Source organism: Podarcis erhardii (assembly GCF_964252035.2).
Source record: "Podarcis erhardii genome assembly, chromosome: 15".
NCBI classification, from domain to species: Eukaryota; Metazoa; Chordata; class Lepidosauria; order Squamata; family Lacertidae; genus Podarcis; species Podarcis erhardii.
The window spans coordinates 1535905-1558194 of record NC_138505.1 but is presented as its reverse complement, the minus strand read 5'-3'; the positions used below and the strand labels follow the sequence as shown (position 1 = coordinate 1558194).

Sequence of the window (22290 nt, the reverse complement as noted above, 5' to 3'; positions counted from 1 at the left end):
AAGCAGAGGCTTGACAACCATATGTCAGGAGTGCTCTGATGGTGTTTCCTGCTTGGCAGGTGGTTGGACTCGATGGCTCTTGTGGTCTCTTCCAACTCTATGATTCTATGAAATATTCACAGCAATTCTATTCAGTCAAAACCCATAATGTTTTTCATGCATGACCCCATAAAATAAGCACAGGGGTGGCCTAAGGTCTTTTGCTTTGAAGAATGGAAAACTGCTATATCTTCCTTTTGGCGAAACAGCACAACAACAACAACAACACATTAAATAAGCAAGAATGTTCTGTGTTGCTATTTTTCTCACTTCACTTTTTAATATCAGAAGTTGGTTGAATTCACACTAGAGTACTCAATATGAATTTCCTATCACCAGATTAGAAAACTGATCTATCAAAAATGTAAGGAATTATCTGTTTCCAGAAAATGTGTATAGTAGAGGTAAGCAGATATAGGTGTTTGGTGCTCTCTGTGGGTTTTTGATATGCTTCTATGGCAAGTTCTATGGCAATTGTAATAATTAATGACATGATGTCAGGGAATGGTCTGAAGACGAGGACTGGGGAATGCATTCTATGGCACACCAGCTTCTCTCCGATGGAGAGTTAGAGGGGGAAGAGTCACTCCCCCTGTCCACAGAGTGTTCAGAAGCAGAGAGAGAGACAGAAGCTGAACAGCTTAGGAAGGAGTTACCCAGTTATGAGATAATGACAAGAGAGCCAGAAGGGAGGGGGCAGCTAGCTGATGTCAGGAGACCAAGCTGCCCTCTTGATAACACAGCACACAAATTGTAATTAGCTCAAAGATTTATTGCAATACAAACAATTAGCCTCGGACGTCTAACCAAGTGTCCGTGGCTTATGAGTCAGTTGACCCTTCTAAGGAGTGCTTCCTGGTTCTGCAGAATATCCTGAACCTATGACCCTTACATTTCTTGTTTTGTTTCAAATGCTTCTTAATTCTTATCTGTGAAGTTACTGAAGGGAGAGGAGGACTCTCCACCTGGCACACTGCTTTTGTATCCACCCCCCCCCCAATATACAATAGGGATGCATCAGCCATCTTGAGTAAGCCCAAGAATTGCAGCATTATTATTAGTAGAATTAGTATTAGTATTATTATAAAGTAAGTCTCACGTAGGAGAACAAACTAAAGCAGTCCAGTGAGCATGCATGCAGACTTACTGATTGATTGATTTGTTAACTTCCCCTTACTGCAAGGTATTTTATTAATAAGTAAAACAAAACAATGGCAACCAAAAAGCAATAAAAATGTACAGAAACAATTACAATTTCCTGTGTTGTTGGTTTTAAAAAAATAGTTCCATGCACAAAAACAATTAAAGCAGTTAAATAAAATTTACAGGTACAGATACAGACTGGAATAATATAGTGGTACCTCAGGTTACATACACTTCAGGTTACATACACTTCAGGTTACAGACTCTGCTAACCCAGAAATATTACCTCAGGTTAAGAACTTTGCTTCAGGATGAGAACAGAAATAGTGCTCCGGTGGCGCAGCAGGAGGCCCCATTAGCTAAAGTGGTGCTTCAGGTTAAGAACAGTTTCAGGTTAAGAACGGACCTCCAGAATGAATTAAGTACTTAACCCGAGGTACCACTGTAAGGATATCCACTTAAAAAGCTGGTTGGAAGAGGAAGCTCTGTAGTTAAGGACCCAAAGGACAGTAGATATGGTGCCTGTCTAATATTTAATGGTAGCAAACTCCAAAGGGCAGGTACCACCACGCTATGGGAACTGGTTATAAGAAATTATCTTCAAGAGGTCGTCTCCTGCTACGCCGTCCTGTATGGATGTTTTGACCACACCCTGTACCCACCTGTCCATACACCTGGAGCTTTAATAAGCTGTAATAAGCCAACAGTTCACAGTGGGCTTTCCATTTCCTGGACTCAAGGTTACCAAGACTAGGAGCAGATGTTGACAATACAAAAAAGCTCAACTGGACAGTTGGATGCAATAGAGGAACAAAAATGGCCCTTACTGACAGTTGAGGGGGTCATGAAAAACTGGGTATGGAGTGGGGGGTTCTGAATAGCAGCAGAACCCATTGCAAGTTTCCCTTGCTGTTATAACAGCTTGATAAGCCACGCTTCTCCCAGGAACATGCATATTTAAGAGATGTCCTGGTCTCCAGCATCATTTACAACAAACTATAGTGTGGGGAGAAGCTTCCTTCTGTTACCTTTGTCTAAAGCACTGGTGTGCAGTCCCTAGACTAGTGCATGGGTAGGCAAACTAAGACCCAGGGGCCGGATCCGGCCCAATCACCTTCTCAATCCAGCCTGCGGACAGTCCTGAAATCAGCATGTTTTTACATGAGTAGAATGTGTCCTTTTATTTAAAATACATCTCTGGGTTGTTTGTGGGGCATAGGAATTCATTCATATTTTTCTTCTTCAAAATATAGTCTGGCCCCCCACAAGGTCTGAGGGACTGTGGACCATCCCCCTGCTGAAAAAAGTTTGCTAAACCCTGGGTCACTGGTGAAACTAGCCTAGTCTCCTAAATCAGGCATGTCCAATGTGTCAATCACAATCGACTGGTCGATCATAGGATTGATTTTGGTCAATCAAGAGAGAGAGACAGAAGCCCAGTGTGCTCCGACTGGCTCCTGAGAGAGAGAAAGGACTGGTTTATGGAGAGGGAGAGACAGTTTATTAGTTTATAACAGGCTTCCTCAACCTCAGCCCTCCAGATGTTTTTTTATCCTACAACTCCCATGATCCCTAGCTAGCAGGACCAGTGGTCAGGGAAGATGGGAATTGTAGTCTCAAAATATCTGGAGGGCCGAGGTTGAGGAAGCCTGGCTTATAAACTAATATAAAAATATAGTTTGACTTTTCTCACTTTTTTAGTTACTTGTCCATCTAGTAAGTATTTGGATCTGCCATGATGATATCCAAACATAACTACTGTACCTGTGAAATTAAGATTGTTTGTTTGTTTGTTTGTTTGTTTGTTTGTTTGTTTCATAAACTTAAATCAGACTTCCTCAAACTCGGGCCTCCAGATGTTTTTGGCCTACAACTCCCATGATCCCTAGCTAACAGGACCAGTGGTTGAATTGACTCCCAGTTCATTGTTCATTTATGGGCCAATATTGCACACTTGATTCGTAATTTTGCATTGGTACAAATTGGGTTGCCAATCTCAAAACATGAAAGGACTCAGTGAAGGAGGTCACCCCAGAAAAGAAAAGAAATAGAAATATTTATCCTGTCTTTCATATAAAGCCATCAGTGTCCTTTGAGTAGTTGCAAATATGCACCTAATCAGTGATATCGCCCTCAGGATTTGGCCTTCAGCTTCTTTACTTTTATTATAAAACTGACCTGCAAAGCCTTCCTAATAAAATCCTAGAAGCCTCCGTTGCTTATATGTTAATCTGAAACAATGATTTGTTTTGAACTGCACAGTGGGAACTTAGGAGCAAGCATAGAGTGAGGAATCATTTAGGTTACCCATCACAGAGATAGCTGTAATTCACTTTAAAGTTAGTGGAGAAGAGGAGGCAAATTGTACCATTGCCATTTCTAGTACAAACAATAAATTGTGGCAGACTAATTCCATCATCGAAGTCACTGTAGGACATCCTCAACTCACTGCTCAGCTGCTGTCCCACTAGGGCTGAGTGACATTTCCACAACTATTTTTGCATCAGCCAGCCTGCTATGGATGATGCCACCCACCGCACAAATATTTTGTTATACTGATTATCTACTCTGTAATTATCCAAATTACTATGTTTGATTCAGCTGGCCAAAGCTCTGTGGTTTTCCAGAAGACAACAGGCAACCCCCCTTGAAAAAACAACTCATATTGATATGATTTTATAACCACACTGTGCCATTGCCAGATACAGTTAGGGACTTGAGACATGTGAAATTGAAGGCAGATAGTTCCACCTTTGAGTTGTGTAGGTCAGGTTCCCAACTGGCATTCAAGACATGCTTTGTTCACCTGCTAAATATTAAATATAAGCTGGACATAGGTCAAACGATATATCTTTTCAGAGCAGGCAGCCATCTAAGTCATCTTGTTCAAGCTAGGCTCGCAAGGTTAACCATGCTGTAGTGTGTGTGGAGGAAATTACATTTGGCACTCTCTCTATCAGGAAGATGAGCATTGTGGTGTTACTGTTGCTATTGCTACCTCGTGTGACCTGCAAAGTATTAGATTGTCAATGCAAAGGAAATAATCCTGGGCACATTTCACAGGAATGGTATCAACCAAGCAAAATAATCATTGGCGGAATAATGTCTCATCTCATCTTCCTTTTATCTGAACTTTCTTTCCAGACGCACCCTTCAGAGGAAGAGATTAATGCCCATCTGTAAGAAATCATTTTTCCCATGCACCCTTGAAGAGAGGTTGGCTTTTATTTTGGCTTTAATCATGTCTATGAATGATTAATTGGGTAGATTTCTGACTCATCTTTTACTCTAAAGATCCAAGGCAGGTTGCAATATATATATATATATATATATATATATATATATATATATATATATATATATAACAGATTAAAATAAATTACAGTCACAAGAATCTCTGTTTCAGTTGTCAAAGGCCAGGGTAAATAGGTGTGTCTTAAAATTTTGATTCAAATAAAATAGAAAGGTATTAATAAATGCATTTGCTGTTGGTACCTGACATTTTTTTTCATTCAAAATTTATATACTGTTTGATTTTAATAAAATACAGAAAACGAACATTAAAATCGTATTTAAAATCACTTAAAACAGATATTTAAAAACATTCAAAGCTAAGTAAAGTAAGCAATAAGATAAAACAGTTTTTAAGAAATGTATCTTTCGGATTAGGCTTTCCAAAACAACCAACCCCCCCCCCAAAAAAAAATGTTCTAAGAACGCAATGGAACGAATAAAGTGAAGGTACCCTTTATCAGATTTGAAGCGAGAACTGTCAATGAACAATCACCACCTTCTCACTTTCTTCCAAACTTCACAGGATATTTTCAGGGGAAAGGAATTAGATGTTGGAGATTGCAAAACTGTGTGCTTATAGATTTCATGTATTTTGCTACTGTCTCCAAATTAAGTTTCTTTCAAATTAATGAAGTACACAACAATAAAGGGCATTAATAACAGGACCTTTGAGTCGTTAAATTTCTAAAAGACAATTTCACTCTTCTCCGGTTATGTCATATAAGCTAAATCATATATGGGATGGCTATGATACCTATTAATTTATTTGCTTCCAGATTGGTTTCATTTGTTTTAAAATTACGGCTTCTTCAGGAAGATCTGTTGAAATAAAGTAAAAACAGAGGGGAAACATTTCAGCAGACTTGTATTTCTTGTGCATATTTTTAAAAAGTTGCCATGCATTTTGCAACTACATGCACACAACTTTTCAGAATGAAATTTCATCATGAAGTTTGAGGTTTTCTACAGTTGTAAGAATGGACTTGTATATCATTGATTCCCCCCCCCCCTGCATTTTTCTGCTGGACCAGCTCTGATGAAGAGTGTTGGTTTCCTTTCTTCTTCAAACTTTTCAATAACAAAAATCTATGATGAAAATGAAAATACTCTCTGGGTTGAGAATGTTGAATTGTAGGAGGGTGTTGCCTCAACGATTTCTGGTATGTGTCACACACATCCTCCAACAAAAATGGTTCCATTTGGGCAAACTGGCTCCTGGACCAAAGCAATTTGCCAGCTCTCATGAACAGGTACACCCCCCCCACCCCACTTTGTATTGATGGCAAGAGAATGTATCATTTGTGAAACTATATTTGATGGATCTCACCTTCATGTTATAGTATCTGCAGCTCAGCACCGGCGAGTTAGAGTTGAACACTACATGGGTAACATGTTGATTTCTCCCTTTAATGATGAGCATGTATATCTCTATTTTGTAGGATGGTCCCAAAGTTTTATCAGCACATCCTGGCCTTGGCATTCGCTATAAAAGAGATCAACGAGTTTCCCAATATCTTGCACAACACCACTATTGGGTTGCACATTGATGATAGCTATTACAATGCAAGGATGACCTACCGTACCACTCTGGAGCTGCTCTTCAAATCACCCCATTTTCTCCCAAATTACAAATGTGGCAGCAGAACACACCTAATGGGGGTCATTGGTGGACTTCGGTCTGATACCTCCTCACAGATGGCAGATGTCTTGGGACGTTACAAGATTCCGCAGGTATGGAGTTCAAGGGGAAGTATTTTCAAAATGATGAATATTTTATTTTTAGATTTATATTCCATTTTTTCCCACAGTCCGTGCAATGGTTTATATTAAAACTAGTAAATAAAGGGGCAGATGGGGATTGTCAACCTGGGAAGGTAGCCCATATTCCAAACAAACAAACAAACAAACAAAAACATCTTGCTCTGCTTTCCTTTGGACCACAACAGCACGGCCAAGTGGGGGTTCTTGTCATCTAGGCAAGGCCAGTACCTCCATATACACTGTCCAGGCTTGCACCCTGGGGAGGTCACTTTGGTGTTGCTAACACAGTGGTTTGGCTTCAACCCATTGTCTCTCAAGGAAGATGGACGCCAACAAGTAAACCGGAATCTATCAGAAGCACAATCCGTAAACAACAATCACTAATAACAAAACTCTCCTACAAATGCCCTCATAAAATTTGTGTTGTGAGTAAGAGGATGGATTGAGGTAAATAAATACATGAAATCATGGAAGATAGGGAAGGTGGTAGGGTAGTTAAACTGATCATGGAGCTGGAGGACAGTCTTATTAGATAAGCCTGGCTGCCTCACCTTGGAGGTAACATGGCAAGAAGTCTGATTCTGAATGCCCAGGTGGTATTCCACCCCCCCTCCAAGAACTCTCTAGCTCTCTTGGCTGCTTGACTAATGATTAGCTTGCCACTCTCCTTCATGCTTTCATAATTTCCTGAGTAGATTATTGCAATACAATCTGTATGGGACTGCTATTGAACAAATATACAGAACCCACAGGCTGGACACCAGTCTGATGTTTGTTTAGAGGTGCACACTACGTAGAATGGAACATTTGTTTCTGGGTGCAATTCCAACTACTGACTCTGGCCTTGGAAATAATAAAAAATATGCATCTAGAATTTATTGCAAGAATAAAACCAGGAAATGATAAGTGTTGGATAGCAGTGATTCCTTACACAATCTTCAGATAAATACCTGTCCATTACTTTTTTATATTTTAGTTTTCTTATGGCTCATTTCATCCAGCAGTGAATGATCACATTGGGTTCCCCTCCTTTTACCGCATGGTTCCCAACGAATCTCTTCAGTACCAAGGGATTGTCCAGTTACTTCTGCATTTCAAATGGAAATGGATTGGTTTGATGAGTTTTGATGATGATGGGGGACAGCATTTCCTGCAGACTATAGAAGCCATGCTTTCCAAGAATGGCATCTGCTCAGCCTTCACAAACAAAGTTCCAGCTAATATCCGTATATTGGAAATGGGTGATATGAACAAATACATATTGGAAAGTATTCCTATTTTTAGGGACAGTAAAGCCAATGCAATTGTTATATATGGGAAAACGTCAAACCTCAGGTGGTTGGCTGCCATTATCTTTGGGATCAAAGAGTCTCTTGCTGGTAATCTTTACTACAATGCAAAGGCACCTTTTGGGAAAGTATGGATTACGACAGCCCAGATTGATTTGGCACTCTTTCTATTCCAAAGAAACTGGGATATCCAGGTGTTCCATGGAGCCATCTCTTTCACAATTCCTTCAAAAGACATTCCAGGTTTCCAAACATTTGTTCAGAGTATGAGTCCTACCCAATCAAAAGGGGATGGCTTTATCAAAGATTTCTGGGAGCAAGCATTTGACTGCTTTGTTACAAATTCTGGTGGCTCTACAGATATTGATGGAGCATGTACTGGTGAGGAGAGGCTGGAGGACCTTCCTGCGCAATTTTTTCAGTTGAAGATGACAGGCCATAGCTATAGCATCTATAATGCTGTTTATGCTGTAGTCCATGCCTTACGTGTCAAATACTCAGCTAGCTCCAACCACAGAAAAATTGAAAGTAGAGGCAAGCTGCATTCTTGGCAAGTGGAGCCCTGGCAGGTAAATGCCTCCACACTCACAAACATCTATGACTTGGGCTAGAGCATTATAGTGGCACATAGAATAGTATGCATGGATTTAGTTTTTAGCTCTCTTCAAAAAATAGGTCCAAGCAGCTAGTCAGACTCATCACATCAATTTCCTTTCTGTAGTTTCCATATATTGTTTAGACCAGTGGTGTCCAAACCTTTTTCAAAGATGGTCAGATTTGATGAAGTGAAGGGCCGTGGGGGCCAACCAAAGGGCCAACCAAAGTTGTTGACCTTTTTGGGGGTTTGGAGTTGTCAAGCTTCTTTTAGGATTGAAGTTGTTAAGGTTTTTTTAGGATTTTACCCCAGGAAATAAACTGCCACAGGGGCCAGATTAAACTGGCTGGTGGGTCGGATTAGGCCCCCAAAACGGACTTTGGACATGCCTGGTTTAGACAAACCTGCTCAGGTGCTTAGAAAGTTAAGGTAATTTGAATCTGTTTCAGTATTTTAACTTTAGTGTGTTTTAAAGTTGGGCAGTAATTTTTCCTTGATTTCCTTGTCTCATCTTTTTGTAAACTGCTTTGTGTATGCCCACTTTTGCCACTTAGCTCTCCTGCCACTGGCAACATATCCCCAGGAAGGTGTTCCCACAAAACGACACAGCTCTCAGACGGGGGAAAACCCAACTATTGTGTATTACTTTGTTCTTACCTAAGGAAATTGAATTAGCCCCAATTAATTTACTAGGATATATTTCTGAGCAGATATGCTTAGCATGAGCTGGAAATGGTTTGTGTATATCTTGCTGAGAATATTCTGTCTCTTATGGGGCTCTCTGTTCTATTTCTCTCCTCATGTAGCTCCATTCATTGCTTAGGAACAACCCACTCAACAACACTGTTGGAGACGAAATTATGTTCAATGAACACGGGGAATTTGCAGCTGGATTTGATGTTACAAACATAGTCACCTTCCCAAACAATTCCTATGTCAGAATCAAAGTGGGAAGGCTGGATCCTCAGGCTGCTCCAGACAAAGCACTCACCATCAACGAGGAAAAACTTCAGTGGCACAGAGACTTGTCTCAGGTGCAGAGCATTGGCAGAGCATCTCGTATGATATCATTGACATCCATCCATGGGCTGGCATCCGTTTAAAATAAATGGCTACAAATTTTGTTTCATACAGTCAATGACATTCATTGGCTTGGCATAATATTAGCACATTACTCCAATTAATAAATCACAACGTATCTTCAATAAGGGTGGTAATTTGTTTGTTTTTGAACTTAGAGTAATTTTGCATGCTGTCAATCACCTTGCTGGGTTTTTTTAATAGAAAAAGGCAGCCTACAATTATACACAAACACACACACACAAATATATAATGAGTGACATCATTACTAGAGAAATGCCGCCCTAAGGAATAAATTCATTGTGAAAACTCTTTAATTATTTATTAAAATGCTTGTACAGTGGTACCTTGGGTTACAGATGCTTCAGGTTACAGACGCTTCAGGTTACAGACTCCGCTAACCCAGAAATAGTACCTCGGGTTAAGAACTTTGCTTCAGGATGAGAACAGAAATTGTGTGGTGGCGGCAGCGGGAGGCCCCATTAGCTAAAGTGGTACCTCAGGTTAAGAACAGTTTCAGGTTACGAACAGACCTCCAGAATGAATTAAGTTCTTAACCCAAGGTACCACTGTATACCTCAATTTCATTGAAAAGAACTGAAGTTTATATATACAGAATTATATATACAGAATAAAAACCATCATGCCATCACCATCATCAGATCAGAAACCATTACAGAAAGCGTCCGAATAAAAGTTTTCAGTATGCATTTAAAGGTCAACATAGAAGCTGCATTCTGAATCTCCATTGGAAGAGTGTTCTACAAGGCTGGTCCAATGGCACTCAATTTCTTGTCAGTGTCAACTGAATCAATGTGGGGGACAACCAGTGACACTGTCAGGAATGCGCCAGCTCCTAGTGGAACGTTACAGCCTGCGGCAGAACAGAGAGGCTCAGATTTGTCTCCTCCGAGCATTGGAATGCCGGTTGCCAAGTGAACAACTGGGAATGGGCTGGAGCACAGCCAAAGCTCTCAGGAAATTCAAGCAGGAGGGAATAGAGACATGGGTAGCCTGTCAGAAAAGGAAGAGGCTGGAGCTAATCCAATGAATGTGGAGAATCGGCGAAGGGGTGGGCTGTTAGACAGGAAGCAAAACAAGAGACGTAAGGTTCATAAGTTCAATATCTTCTAACATCAAAGGAAGGATTCTTCAGGATTCTTCAGAAGGGTCATTTTGAGTAATGATGACGGAGGCTTTGTTAGAGCCATCCGGAGCTATCTGTTTGTTTTTGCAACAAATCCTCCTTTTTAATTACCTATGCTGACTGTGTTACCAAGCTGAGAACTGGGACTTCTGACAGACACTGAGCTGGGATATATTTGTTCAGGAAGTCCCTAGACCTGGATTTTGAGCCTGGCTTCGTAGCAAACAGGAAGCCACTGCAGAAGATTGGTGCTGGTGGCTAAGAGAGTGCAGATATTTTAGCCCATCTTGGCTTGCTATTTCTAATTTCTTTTTTCTTTTTTTTTTGTATTTTCTAGTTATTGAAAAAGTATAGTACAGGGTTTGACATAGACAGAGATTTGTTTATGATGTTTTCCTCTTATTCCAATAGTAAGCATCGCCCACACTCTCTGCACTGTCTCTGTAGTCACATATATTAATGTTTAAAATTAATCTACCCTTCTTTGTAAAATAAAAACAATTCCATGGAAAATTATTCCTTCATCAATGTATAGGTGCCTCCATTCTCCTTATGTAACGATAAATGCTATCCTGGGTACAGCAGAAAAAAGAAGGAGGGGATGAAATTTTGTTGCTACGATTGTTATCCATGCCCAGAAGAAATGATCTCAACACAGGAAGGTAGGAGACAAGTTTAAATATTTCTAATGAAAAGTATAGACAGTTCTTGGAGGCGGATGCATGAGATTTAGCCTATAGATTATTTTCAATAGTGTTTTTCTGGATGGGAAGGAGATGGAAAGGGTGCTTCAACAACAACAACAACAAAAACAGCATATTGTATGGCCCTTTAATAATGTTTGAAACAACTGATCATTTGTTGAAATCTTGGAACTCCACCAGAAAGAGGGGGGAAGGGGAGAAAATCATAGATCTGCACAATAGAAAGCTGGATCACTTTGGCTGATTTAATGCAAAGGAGCCAGGCAAGGGGTCTAGTGAGCTTTTGACGATGCCTAAAGCACTGACAAAGATGGGGAATAGTAATAGTTATCTGTCTATATATATACTCTTTGTTATATACTGTAAAAAGGAAGGGAAGGCTCGGGAAATCTCAATTGAAATCAACCCCTTTTCCCTATCTCCAAATAGCCTGCCACACCACAAGTCTTTCTTTACTCAAAAGGGTTAAAGAACCCTGGCAAACCGCATGTTTCTTATGCAGAATGAATGAGAATTAATCCCTGGAAGCAATTACCAAGACTGCAAATACTGATTTAGGTGGACTCATAGAAACTTGTTTGTGATTACTGATGTTATCTTTAATATATACATAGACACACAAACAAACACACATATCTTTTTCTTTCAGATTTGGATTACTGTACCAGATGCCCCGAAGATCACTTCCCTAATAATCGTAGAGATCACTGCATCCCCAAGATTCAAAGTTTTCTTTCTTTTGAAGATACTTTGGGCATTACTTTGACTTCTCTGGCTCTTCTCTTTGCCCTGATCACAACTCTGGTGCTTGCAGTCTTCATTAAGCAGCGAGACACTCCCATCGTCAAAGCCAACAATCGGAGCCTCACCTACCTTCTCCTTGCCTCTCTCCTCCTCTGCTTCCTCTGTGCTTTGCTATTCATCGGACAACCCAAGAAGATCACCTGCCTCCTCAGACAAACAGCTTTTGGCATCATCTTTTCGATTGCTGTCTCTTCCGTTTTGGCTAAGACTATTACAGTGGTTGTGGCTTTCATGGCCTCCAAGCCTGGAAACATTTTCCGGAAATGGGTGGGGAAAAGATTGGCACATTCTGTCGTATTGTGTTGCTCCCTCGTCCAAGTCGCTGTTTGTGCTCTTTGGTTGGGTTTTTCTCCCCCATTCCCAAATTTGGACAGTCACTCAGTGTATGGAGAAATCATAATTGAATGTAATGAAGGGTCAGTCACCATGTTCTACTGTGTCCTGGGTTATATGGGCTTTCTAGCCACTGTCAGCTTCACGGTGGCTTTCCTTGCTAGGAAGCTGCCAGACAGTTTCAATGAAGCCAAGTTCATCACTTTCAGCATGTTGGTCTTCTGCAGTGTGTGGCTGTCCTTTGTTCCAACTTACCTGAGCACCAAGGGGAAATACATGGTGGCCGTGGAGGTCTTCTCCATCCTGTCATCTGGCTCAGGTTTGCTGAGCTGCATCTTTACTCCTAAATGCTACATCATTGTTTTTAGGCCTGATCTGAACAAAAAGGAGCAGCTAATAAGGAGAAAACATTAACGTTTCAAATATTCAAATCATTTTCTTCATTTTCATTTGTTTTCTGTGAAAGTCAGCTTCCCTGTGCAATGTCTGATTTCGGACCATTCTTTTGAAATATTTGAAGCATTCTTCTCACATACAGAAAACAAACAGCCAGTGAAATTTATGTAGAATGAAACCTTCATATGCCTTTTTGAGTAATGCCTTCCTCAGTATTGAATTTTGTTCATGTTTGCTTAGTGAAGTATAGTAAATTGTAGAATTTGGAAGTAAAATGTTGAACAGCCTAATCCATAGTGTCCTTATTTTCCCATTCCTATTTTTTGTGTATATGTGAGTCTTTAATTACAAAATTGCACTTGTGCTTTAGAGACACAACAGCCATTTTGTGTCATGCCAGCCCTCTATTGGAAGCCATTTTGTATCATGTGAAGGATACAATGGTTGCTATTTTGTTACTTGTGCTCATATACATTCTCAAAATCGTAGCTCCCTTGGCTCATAGCTTATAGCTCACATTTCATTTTATAAGTACAAATTCTACTAATAAAAGCCTAGAGGACTCGAGTGATCATATATCACTCCAAAATACATACTATTTTGATATGAGGAATTATCTTGTGATAACCAGTGGAAATTGAGGACAAGGAACAGGGCAGGGAGTGTGGGAAATGACACATCACCAAGGGGGCTTTGTTATTTGACATAATGCCATTGGAGAGCAGGAGTTCAACTGTAACGTTAACAAATCTAATAGAAATATCCCTGTATCCAGACCTTTTCTACCCTTGTGGTCACTGTGGGTCACTTTCAAGTCACCACTCAGCTGAAGACCAACTAGAGAGCTGAAGAAGTTTGATTTGACATCTCACAAACATGTTTGAATCAGCAAGTAGTAATGTCACCCTGTAATTACCCAAATTACTGTATTTTATTCATCTGGCCGACTCTGCAGGGACTTTTCAGTGAGGTGGTGGTGCAGAAAATAAGCATGCCTGAAAGGACTTTATATCACCTCACTGTAAAATTGCCAGCTACAGGCAGGGGGATTGGAGAGAGGCAAGGCTTGAGATCTAACAGGCCAAGAGTCAGATTATTGTCTTGCAATTGATATGAAGGGACATTCACCCTCTTGATGGTAAATGCAAGGTAGATACGAGATACAGGTCCCTAAAAGTGTATTTTCGAAAGAGACCAGCAGCAGAGCTAATTTGTTCAATCCAAGCTAGCAATAATAACTATACCCTAGAGCATCAGAAAGGAATCTCAGTTCAGAGCTTCCTATGGCCATCAGGACGAGGTTTGAGATGTTGTTCTTGCTGTTGCTACCACATACGGTTTTCAAAGTAGAAAATTTCAACTGCACTGGGAATGATCCAGTACATATTCCGCATGAATGGTACCAGTCAAGTGAAATCCACATTGGAGGAATAATGTCTCATATCTACTTCCTTTTAACTGATGTTGATTTCCTGAAACACCCTTTGGAGGAGGAGATTGGTGTCCAACTGTAAGAAATTATTTTTCCCACACACCATAAAAGTGAGCTTTGCTTTTATTTTGGTGTTTATATCCTTTTAGAATCACCAAAGGTTGGTTTATATTGAACAGTATCAATTGTTGTGACTGAGTGAATGTTCCCAAGGACCAGAAGACATTAACTAGATATATCATTGTTTTAGAAACCCATTTGAATCATTGAGATGATTTCACTCAGCTGAGGTGATAGGCTTGCCTGCTGAGGCTTCCCATTTTACCAAAGAAGAAGCATTTTTTTCTCTCTTCTTATTGGCTTGTTTCTCTATCTTTTAAAAATTCATACGAAACAGGTCAATGATCAAAGATGTGCTGCTTTTTAAGAGATCTCCATTTTTCCCCACCTGGAAATATCTCAGTAAATATATGAAGTGCTTTAAAAATCAGTTTGTAACTTTTGTTAAGTTCTTCTATCAGTTTCCCTCTGAGCAAACATACATTCAATTGTCACAACCCTTCCCTTTACTGAAATTGCTGGTGGAGAAGAAGAGCATAGCTGCTGATTGGCTGCAACAACTTGAGTTTATGGTGGCCTTCAGGACCACTTGAGTGTGAGGCTGATGTTTGTGTCAGCTATCCAGGGCAGGCGCACCCATGAGGCAAGGTGAGGTAACTTCCTCAGATGGTAGGATCCACAATGGTAGAAGATCCTGATGTAGATATTTATTCCCCATTTGTTCCTGGTGCAGATCTTCACTCATCCCTTCTTCCTGGGCAGGGAAGGTGTGTGTGCCATTTTATGGTTCACCTAGATGCCAAAATCTCTTGAGCCAGCTCTCTCACTACCAGTGCTGATTGGTTATTTATCAGGAGCTGGGACTGAGTGGGTGAAAGTAGTATTATAGCTTCCCCCCTCCAGGTGACAGCCTGCTCTGAACTGACCCTTTTTCAGGTGAAAGATGGGAGAGATGTATTAAATGGTCCAGCGACTGTGGGGCAATGAACCCATTAGAGCTTCAGGGATGTGGAGATGGTCTTATATGTATATGCTTGGTAGCCATTCTTTGTAAGTTCTAATATTGTTCTGTATGTGTTCAGTAGTGTTCAGTAGTGTTCAGTATTGTTCAGCATATTTATGACTGCTTCGGTTACAAAGATAATGTATAAATATATAAATTTTAAAAATAAAAAAATTTGTCCAGTAGCACCTTAGAAACCAATTAAGTTTGTTCTTGGTATGAGCTTTCATGTGCTTGCACACTTCTTCAGATACACTGAAACAGAAGTCACCAGACCCTTATATATGGTGAGAGGGTGGGGAGGGGTATTACTCAGAAGGGTGGTGGGAATGGGTGATTGGCTGAAGTACCACTGTACCTGTTTTGTTATTTTGCATATTTCTTGTAGGAATGATGTCCAAAAGGATTGAATTTGGTGGCAATCCCACCACATCTGTAGGTATGTTCCTGTAGTGGTGCAACCTCCCCTGCATTTAGGTGAAGTTCCTGGGTGTGTCAGCACCTGCTTCCAAAGTGTTAGGTACCATCTATGAAGTAGTTACAAAGTGAGTTTCCTTCTTTTGGCTGAGATGGACTTAAAGGGTGGTTTAGACCACAGTTTAGATCATTCGGTAGGATTTATTTCATAACCTATATCAGGTTCCCATTGGTCTTTAATTGTGGTGAGGGATTTTGTAGGGTCTTGGAGTCCCCTTTTGAATAGTGTGGATACAATCCTCTGGCTGTGTCCCTCTGTTGTCAGGAGAAGTTTTTTAAAGGTTGTCGGCTGCTGCTATGATTGGTGGATTATTTAAGAAGTCGTGTAGTTGTTGTTGGGTCAGCTAGGGCATTTGGGTGTCTGCTAGTAAAAGTGAGTCGATGTGAATTTCATTTTCTGTCCTACGAAAAGTGTTTACCACAACCACCTTCTGGGAATTGTAGCTTTTCCTTTTCACTGGACCGCTAAATTATCTTAAAACCACAGTGGAACCATATTTTAATGTACTGTTGATTTTTCTCATAAGAAGTGCTTGTAAATCTGTTTCCAGGATGGTGCCAAAATTCTACCAGCACATCCTGGCCTTGGCATTTGCTGTACATGAGATCAACGAGAATTCCAACATCTTGCCCAATGTCACTCTTGGGTTCCACATCTATGATAGCTACTATGATGCAAGGATGACCTACCGCACCACACTGGATCTTATTTTCAAATTCCATCAGTTTTTCCCCAACTACAAATGTGACACTCAGACACATCTCATGGGCATCATTGGTGGACTTAGATCTGATACATCCTCACAGATGGCAGATATTTTAGGACTTTACAAGATTCCACAGGTAGGATCAATGTGTTGCATTCATAGGGGATAATAAAATCTTCTTCTTTTCCTGGAAGGAGTCTAAGGGCACACCCATACTTCTGTTTGTGCCTCGATTTCTTGGCAGAGGACTGTGACTTCCAGGAACAGATCCAATTAAATGGTATTGTCCAGGTTTTAGATCTGGTGTTGGGATGGATATTGTCTTGCTTCTTTGGACCAATAGTTTGCTTTGGAAAAGAGGCAGAGGGAAAATACAACCTGGCTCATTCTTCAGGATGCTATTACAGTTAAAATCTGTTTCTTTCTTTGTTCTAGTTTTCATATGGCTCATTTCAACCAGCAATGGATGATCAAGCAGCTTTCCCTTCCTTTTACCGCATGGTGCCCAATGAAGCCCTCCAGTACCAAGGAATTGTTGAGCTACTAGTGCATTTTAGATGGAAATGGGTTGGGCTGATGACTTTTGATGATGCTGGTGGAGAACATTTCTTGCAGGTCATGGAAGCAATTTTTTCCAAGAATGGAATCTGTTCAGCCTTCACAAATAAAGTTCCAATTTATTTGAGAATATTAGAAATGGGTGAAATGAACAAATACATTATGAAGAGCGTGCCAGTTTTCCAGAACAGCAAAGCCAATGTGATTGTTCTATATGGAGAAACTGCAAATATTAGATGGTTGGCAGCCATTATCTTGGGGGTAAAGAAGTCCCTAGCAGCTGAGTCTCAGTACAATGAGACTGCATCTTTTGGGAAAGTATGGGTTACAACAGCCCAGATTGATTTTGCACTCTTTATATTACAAAAAACCTGGGATATCCAAATGTTCCATGGTGCTATTTCCTTCACAATTCCTTCAAATGAGGTTCAAGGATTCCGAAAATATATTCAAACTTTAAAACCTACTCAAGCCAAAGGAGATGGTTTTATCAAAGATTTCTGGGAACAAGCATTTGACTGCTTTGTTCCAAGTTCTGATGGCTTCACAGATATTGATGGAGCATGTAGTGGTGAGGAGAAGCTGGAGAGCCTTCCTGGGCAATTTTTTCAGTTGAAGATGACAGGTCACAGCTACAGTATCTATAATGCTGTCTATGCTGTGGCACATGCTTTACAGATCATGCATTCATACAGATTAAATTACAGACAAATGGAAAATGGAGGCAAGCTGCATCCTTGGAAAGTGGAACCCTGGAAGGTAATGCCTCTGAAATCCATTTAGAACATGTGTCTAAACCCCTGGTCCCGCTCATCAATTTCAATCCTCCCTAGAAATATAGGTTTTAGTTTTGTTTTTATATTAAAAAAATTATCTATTTGCAGGGAGAGTGGAGTTTTGGGGGAGGGTGATAGAATATTTTGCCACTTTTGGTGAAGTGACATGGGTTCACATGTTGCACCTCACACTTGATACCATAAGTGAGGTGCTATCCCTTACCATAACCCTTTAACTGAAAAATAGTTGCATACATATAACTGTATGGTGGAACAATGTGGTATGAAGTACATAATAATAGAACACTGTTTATCATGAAAGTTATGTACAACATAGGACCAAACAGCATCAAAAACCTGCTATGATGGGTTAATGTCCAACACCATTCATTCCTGGAAGGAACCCAATGTAGACTTCCAGTTTCAAGTTTGACTGCAGCTAGCAGCAGAGTTAGCAGCTCCTTCTAAACAAGGGTGAAATTTAGATCACTTTTAACAGCCAAGTGCAGGGCTACAGACCGGCTTGTTATTGAAGAAATATTCATGAATATAGTCAATAAGTTGCTCATTTTTCACACTCCCACCACACATGAAGGAAAGTGTCCTTGTGACTGCAAGCTCTCCAGTACAGTGGCAGGGTGTCCCAGAGTAACATTTCTGAAAATAATCAACGTCTTGGTATTTTCTTACGCCAGTGTGGTGTAATGGTTAAGAGCGGTGGACTTGTAATCTGGTGAATCGGGTTCGCTTCCCCGCTCCTCCACATGCAGCTGCTGGGTGACCTTGGGCCAGTCACACTTCTTTGAAGTCTCTCAGCCTCATTCAGCTCACAGAGTGTTTGTTGTGGGGGAGGAAGGGAAAAGAGATTGTTAGTCACTTTCAGACTCCTTAGGGTAGTGATAAAGCAGGATATCAAATCCAAATCCTTCTTCTTCTCAGTTCTTTTTCTTCTCTCCCTATCCAGAGTCATTCATTGTTTAAAGACATTCTATTCAACAACAGTGCTGGTGATGAAATTATGTTTAATGAAAACAGAGAAATAGTAGCTGGATTTGACATTACCAGCTTGGTCACTTTCCCAAATAACTCTTATGTCAAAGTCAAAGTGGGAAGGCTGGATCCTCAGGCTCCCCCTGGTGAAGTGCTCACTATTAATGAAGAGAGACTTGAATGGCATAGAGAATTGTCTCAGGTGTGGAAAATTCTCCCTTTATGATAACTTTCATAGTAACTGGGTGGCTGAGGCGGCATCAGATTTCCTCCTTCATTGTGGTGGAGTAGACCCACCTCCACCTTAAGACTTGGTACAGCATTCCTTACACTTAACTCGCCGTTTGTGCAATCACAGATGTTAATATTTCATTTCATCAGCCCTTTGTTTATCGCTTATTATTTGGAAGAGAAAGGAAATCCAAACAATTAATGCTAAAACCTTCCTTTGTTCAAGAATAGGTACCTCCATTCTCTTTATGTAATGATCAGTGCTATCCTGGGTACAGCAGGGGGAAAAAGGAGGGAAAGAAATTTTGTTGCTATGACTGTTCTCCATGTCCAGAAGATATGATTTCGAACCAGGAGGGTAGGAGAAATATTTATAAGAAATACATTTGTCATGAAAAGTATGGATAGTAGTAGAACATATATGTGTAAACAAGCACCATTTTTGAGTTCTTCAGATTTAGCTGCTGCCACTTGCAGAATATTCTCGTTTGTGGTTAGAGTAATAACGTCTAGTTTGGGAGGGAGTAAACAATAGCCTGGAGCATGCAAGAACATTGATTATTAATTAGAAATTCTCAACAAGATAGATTTTATTTATTTCTCTGTACAATTCTTTCAATGGGTTGCATAGCTGTATTTATCTTTAACAATCCTTGACCCTGTTTTATGTTTTGTACTCAATTAAATAATTTATTTATTTTTATTTCCACCTTAAAAAAATTGATTAAAAAATTACACACACAAACCCCCAAACTCAACAATAATAATATAACTACCTGCAAAGAAACCTAACAGGTATCTTCCTGTTAGGTTCCAAATCTTCACACCATGCATAATCCAAACACTCTAGTGTCCACCTTCCCATGTCTTTTTTTCTTTGACGTTAGAAGCTGCAACTGTAACATTTCTCAAAAAGGAGTTGTTCCAACCCTCTGATCATTTTACTTGCCTCTTTCACAAACTTTTCTAGCACCACACTATAGATTTATATAATGACGCTAACTGGTTTCCCCTCAATAATTTCCCTAACACTCCTTAACACACAGCTGCCACATACTAGGTTAGATTCTACATCAAGCTATCCTCCAAAATTTAAAGATCTCACTACTAGTCAATAACCACCAGATTCAACTGAATTTATGAATATGTGAAATTAGGATTTTTGCTGCAGTTTACACCTGCTAATGCTGAATTTCATTTGCCATTTTGATGTCCATTCACTCAATAGATTTATTTTCTCACTTCAGTGCTGGATAAAGGTTACTAGTGGACAATGCTGAATCCAGAAGATTTAAACACTGGATTTAGGTGGATTTTTAGAAAAGTGGCTCTTATAAGAGAGAACAATTATAGACATCTTTACCGTATGCATATTATATTTCTCTTACAGACGTGGATTACTGTACCAGATGCCCCGAAGATCACTTCCCTAATAATCGTAGAGATCACTGCATCCCCAAGATTCAAAGTTTTCTTTCTTTTGAAGATACTTTGGGCATTACTTTGACTTCTCTGGCTCTTCTCTTTGCCCTGATCACAACTCTGGTGCTTGCAGTCTTCATTAAGCAGCGAGACACTCCCATTGTCAAAGCCAACAATCGGAGCCTCACCTACCTTCTCCTTGCCTCTCTCCTCCTCTGCTTCCTCTGCGCTTTGCTATTCATCGGACAACCCAAGAAGATCACCTGCCTCCTCAGACAAACAGCTTTTGGCATCATCTTTTCGATTGCTGTCTCTTCCGTTTTGGCTAAGACTATTACAGTGGTTGTGGCTTTCATGGCCTCCAAGCCTGGAAACATTTTCCGGAAATGGGTGGGGAAAAGATTGGCACATTCTGTTGTATTGTGTTGCTCCCTCATCCAAGTCGCTGTTTGTGCTCTTTGGTTGGGTTTTTCTCCCCCGTTCCCAGATTTGGACAGTCACTCAGTGTATGGAGAAATCATAATTGAATGTAATGAAGGGTCAGTCACCATGTTCTACTGTGTCCTGGGTTATATGGGCTTTCTAGCCACTGTCAGCTTCACGGTGGCTTTCCTTGCTAGGAAGCTGCCAGACAGTTTCAATGAAGCCAAGTTCATCACTTTCAGCATGTTGGTCTTCTGCAGTGTGTGGCTGTCCTTTGTTCCAACTTACCTGAGCACCAAGGGGAAATACATGGTGGCTGTGGAGGTCTTCTCCATCCTGTCATCTGGCTCAGGTTTACTGAGCTGCATCTTTACTCCTAAATGCTACATTATTGTTTTTAGGCCTGATCTGAACAAAAAGGAGCAGTTAATACGGAGAAAACATTAATGTTTCAAATATTCAACCTATTTCCTTCATTTCTATTTTTGTTTCCTCTAAAATATCAGATAAACTCATACGTGGCTTTATACAAAGCATGATTCTGTGCTATCCTGTTGAAACCTTTGATCTACTGTCCTCACATGCATCAAAGAAAGAAAGAGTTGAAATGGCAATTTAAAATGCTTACCATGCCACAAAACTTTCCTTACAACAAAACACTTGTAGGGTGGAATTTATTGTACCTTTATTGAGATTATTAAGTGGTGTACAATGTAAAAAAAAACCACCCCTATATCACTAGGGAAAATTTATAACTAATAATAAAACTGCATATAAAAACAGATCTATAATTGTATCCTTTTTCATGTGATCTATGCTAAACACCTCATGACAGAGCTAGCTGAGATACATTCTCACTTAATCATTAGACTTCCAGAGTTCAACTCTGTGCTCAGTTTGTAGGGCATCTCAGGGTCATGGGTTCAACCCCACTTTGGGCATAAGATTCCTGCATTGCAGTGGTTGGACTAGCTGATCCTCGTGGTCTTTTCCAACTTTATGATTCTATGATTCTGTGGGAACAAGATTTCCTACAGATGAGACAGGGTTTCATATTATGGATCAGGGAAAGCCTGCACAAAATCACAGGGTTGTTGCTGCTGCTGTGTGTTTTTTACAAGATTTCAGTACATTCATCATAGCCCCAAACACCCTAACAGAGACATATAGAAGAAGAGGAGGAGGAGGAGGAGGAGGAGGAGGAGGAGGAGGAGGAGTTGTTTGGATTTGATACCCCGTTTTATCCCTAGCCAAAGGAGTCTCAAAGTGGCTAACATTCTCCTTTCCCTTCCTCCCCCACAACAAGGCTGAGAGACTTCAGAGAAGTGGGACTAGCCCAAGGTCACCCAGCAGCTGCATGTGGAGGAGCAGGGAATCAAACCCAGTTCACCAGATTATGTGTCCACTGCTCTTAACCACTACACCAAACTGGCTCTATATAGAGCACATAGACAATATAAGGACAGAAAAACCTTATAACTATTAAAATACAGGGTTGGGTTTTTTTTGGCTGCTCATAGATCTGCATTGCTGTGCTACAGAGACATGACTGAAAACTTAGTGTTATAAAAGCCCAAGGTTTCAGAACTGACGCTGGTCTGGCCTAGGCTGAGTGTTTCGATGTAG

At 40.3% G+C, this 22290-nt stretch overlaps 2 protein-coding genes across 2 annotated transcripts; both read left to right on the top strand.

Annotated features, from left to right (window-relative positions):
* Window positions 1-4284: 4284 nt before the first annotated feature.
* On the top strand, window positions 4285-12603 carry LOC309329754 (vomeronasal type-2 receptor 26-like; the record flags this gene model as incomplete). Its single annotated transcript, XM_081840763.1, has 6 exons — window positions 4285-4361; window positions 5916-6207; window positions 7214-8095; window positions 8928-9155; window positions 10884-11010; window positions 11702-12603. 6 exons carry the CDS (start codon window positions 4285-4287, stop codon window positions 12601-12603), a joined length of 2508 nt encoding a protein of 835 aa, XP_081696889.1.
* Window positions 12604-14758: 2155 nt separating this feature from the next.
* LOC309329753 (vomeronasal type-2 receptor 26-like) lies at window positions 14759-21111 on the top strand (the record flags this gene model as incomplete). The annotated part of the gene is made up of 6 exons (XM_081840762.1): window positions 14759-14844; window positions 16109-16400; window positions 16700-17459; window positions 18582-18790; window positions 19051-19177; window positions 20210-21111. The coding sequence occupies 6 exons, from the start codon at window positions 14759-14761 to the stop codon at window positions 21109-21111; spliced, it is 2376 nt and encodes a 791-aa protein (XP_081696888.1).
* Window positions 21112-22290: the final 1179 nt, after the last annotated feature.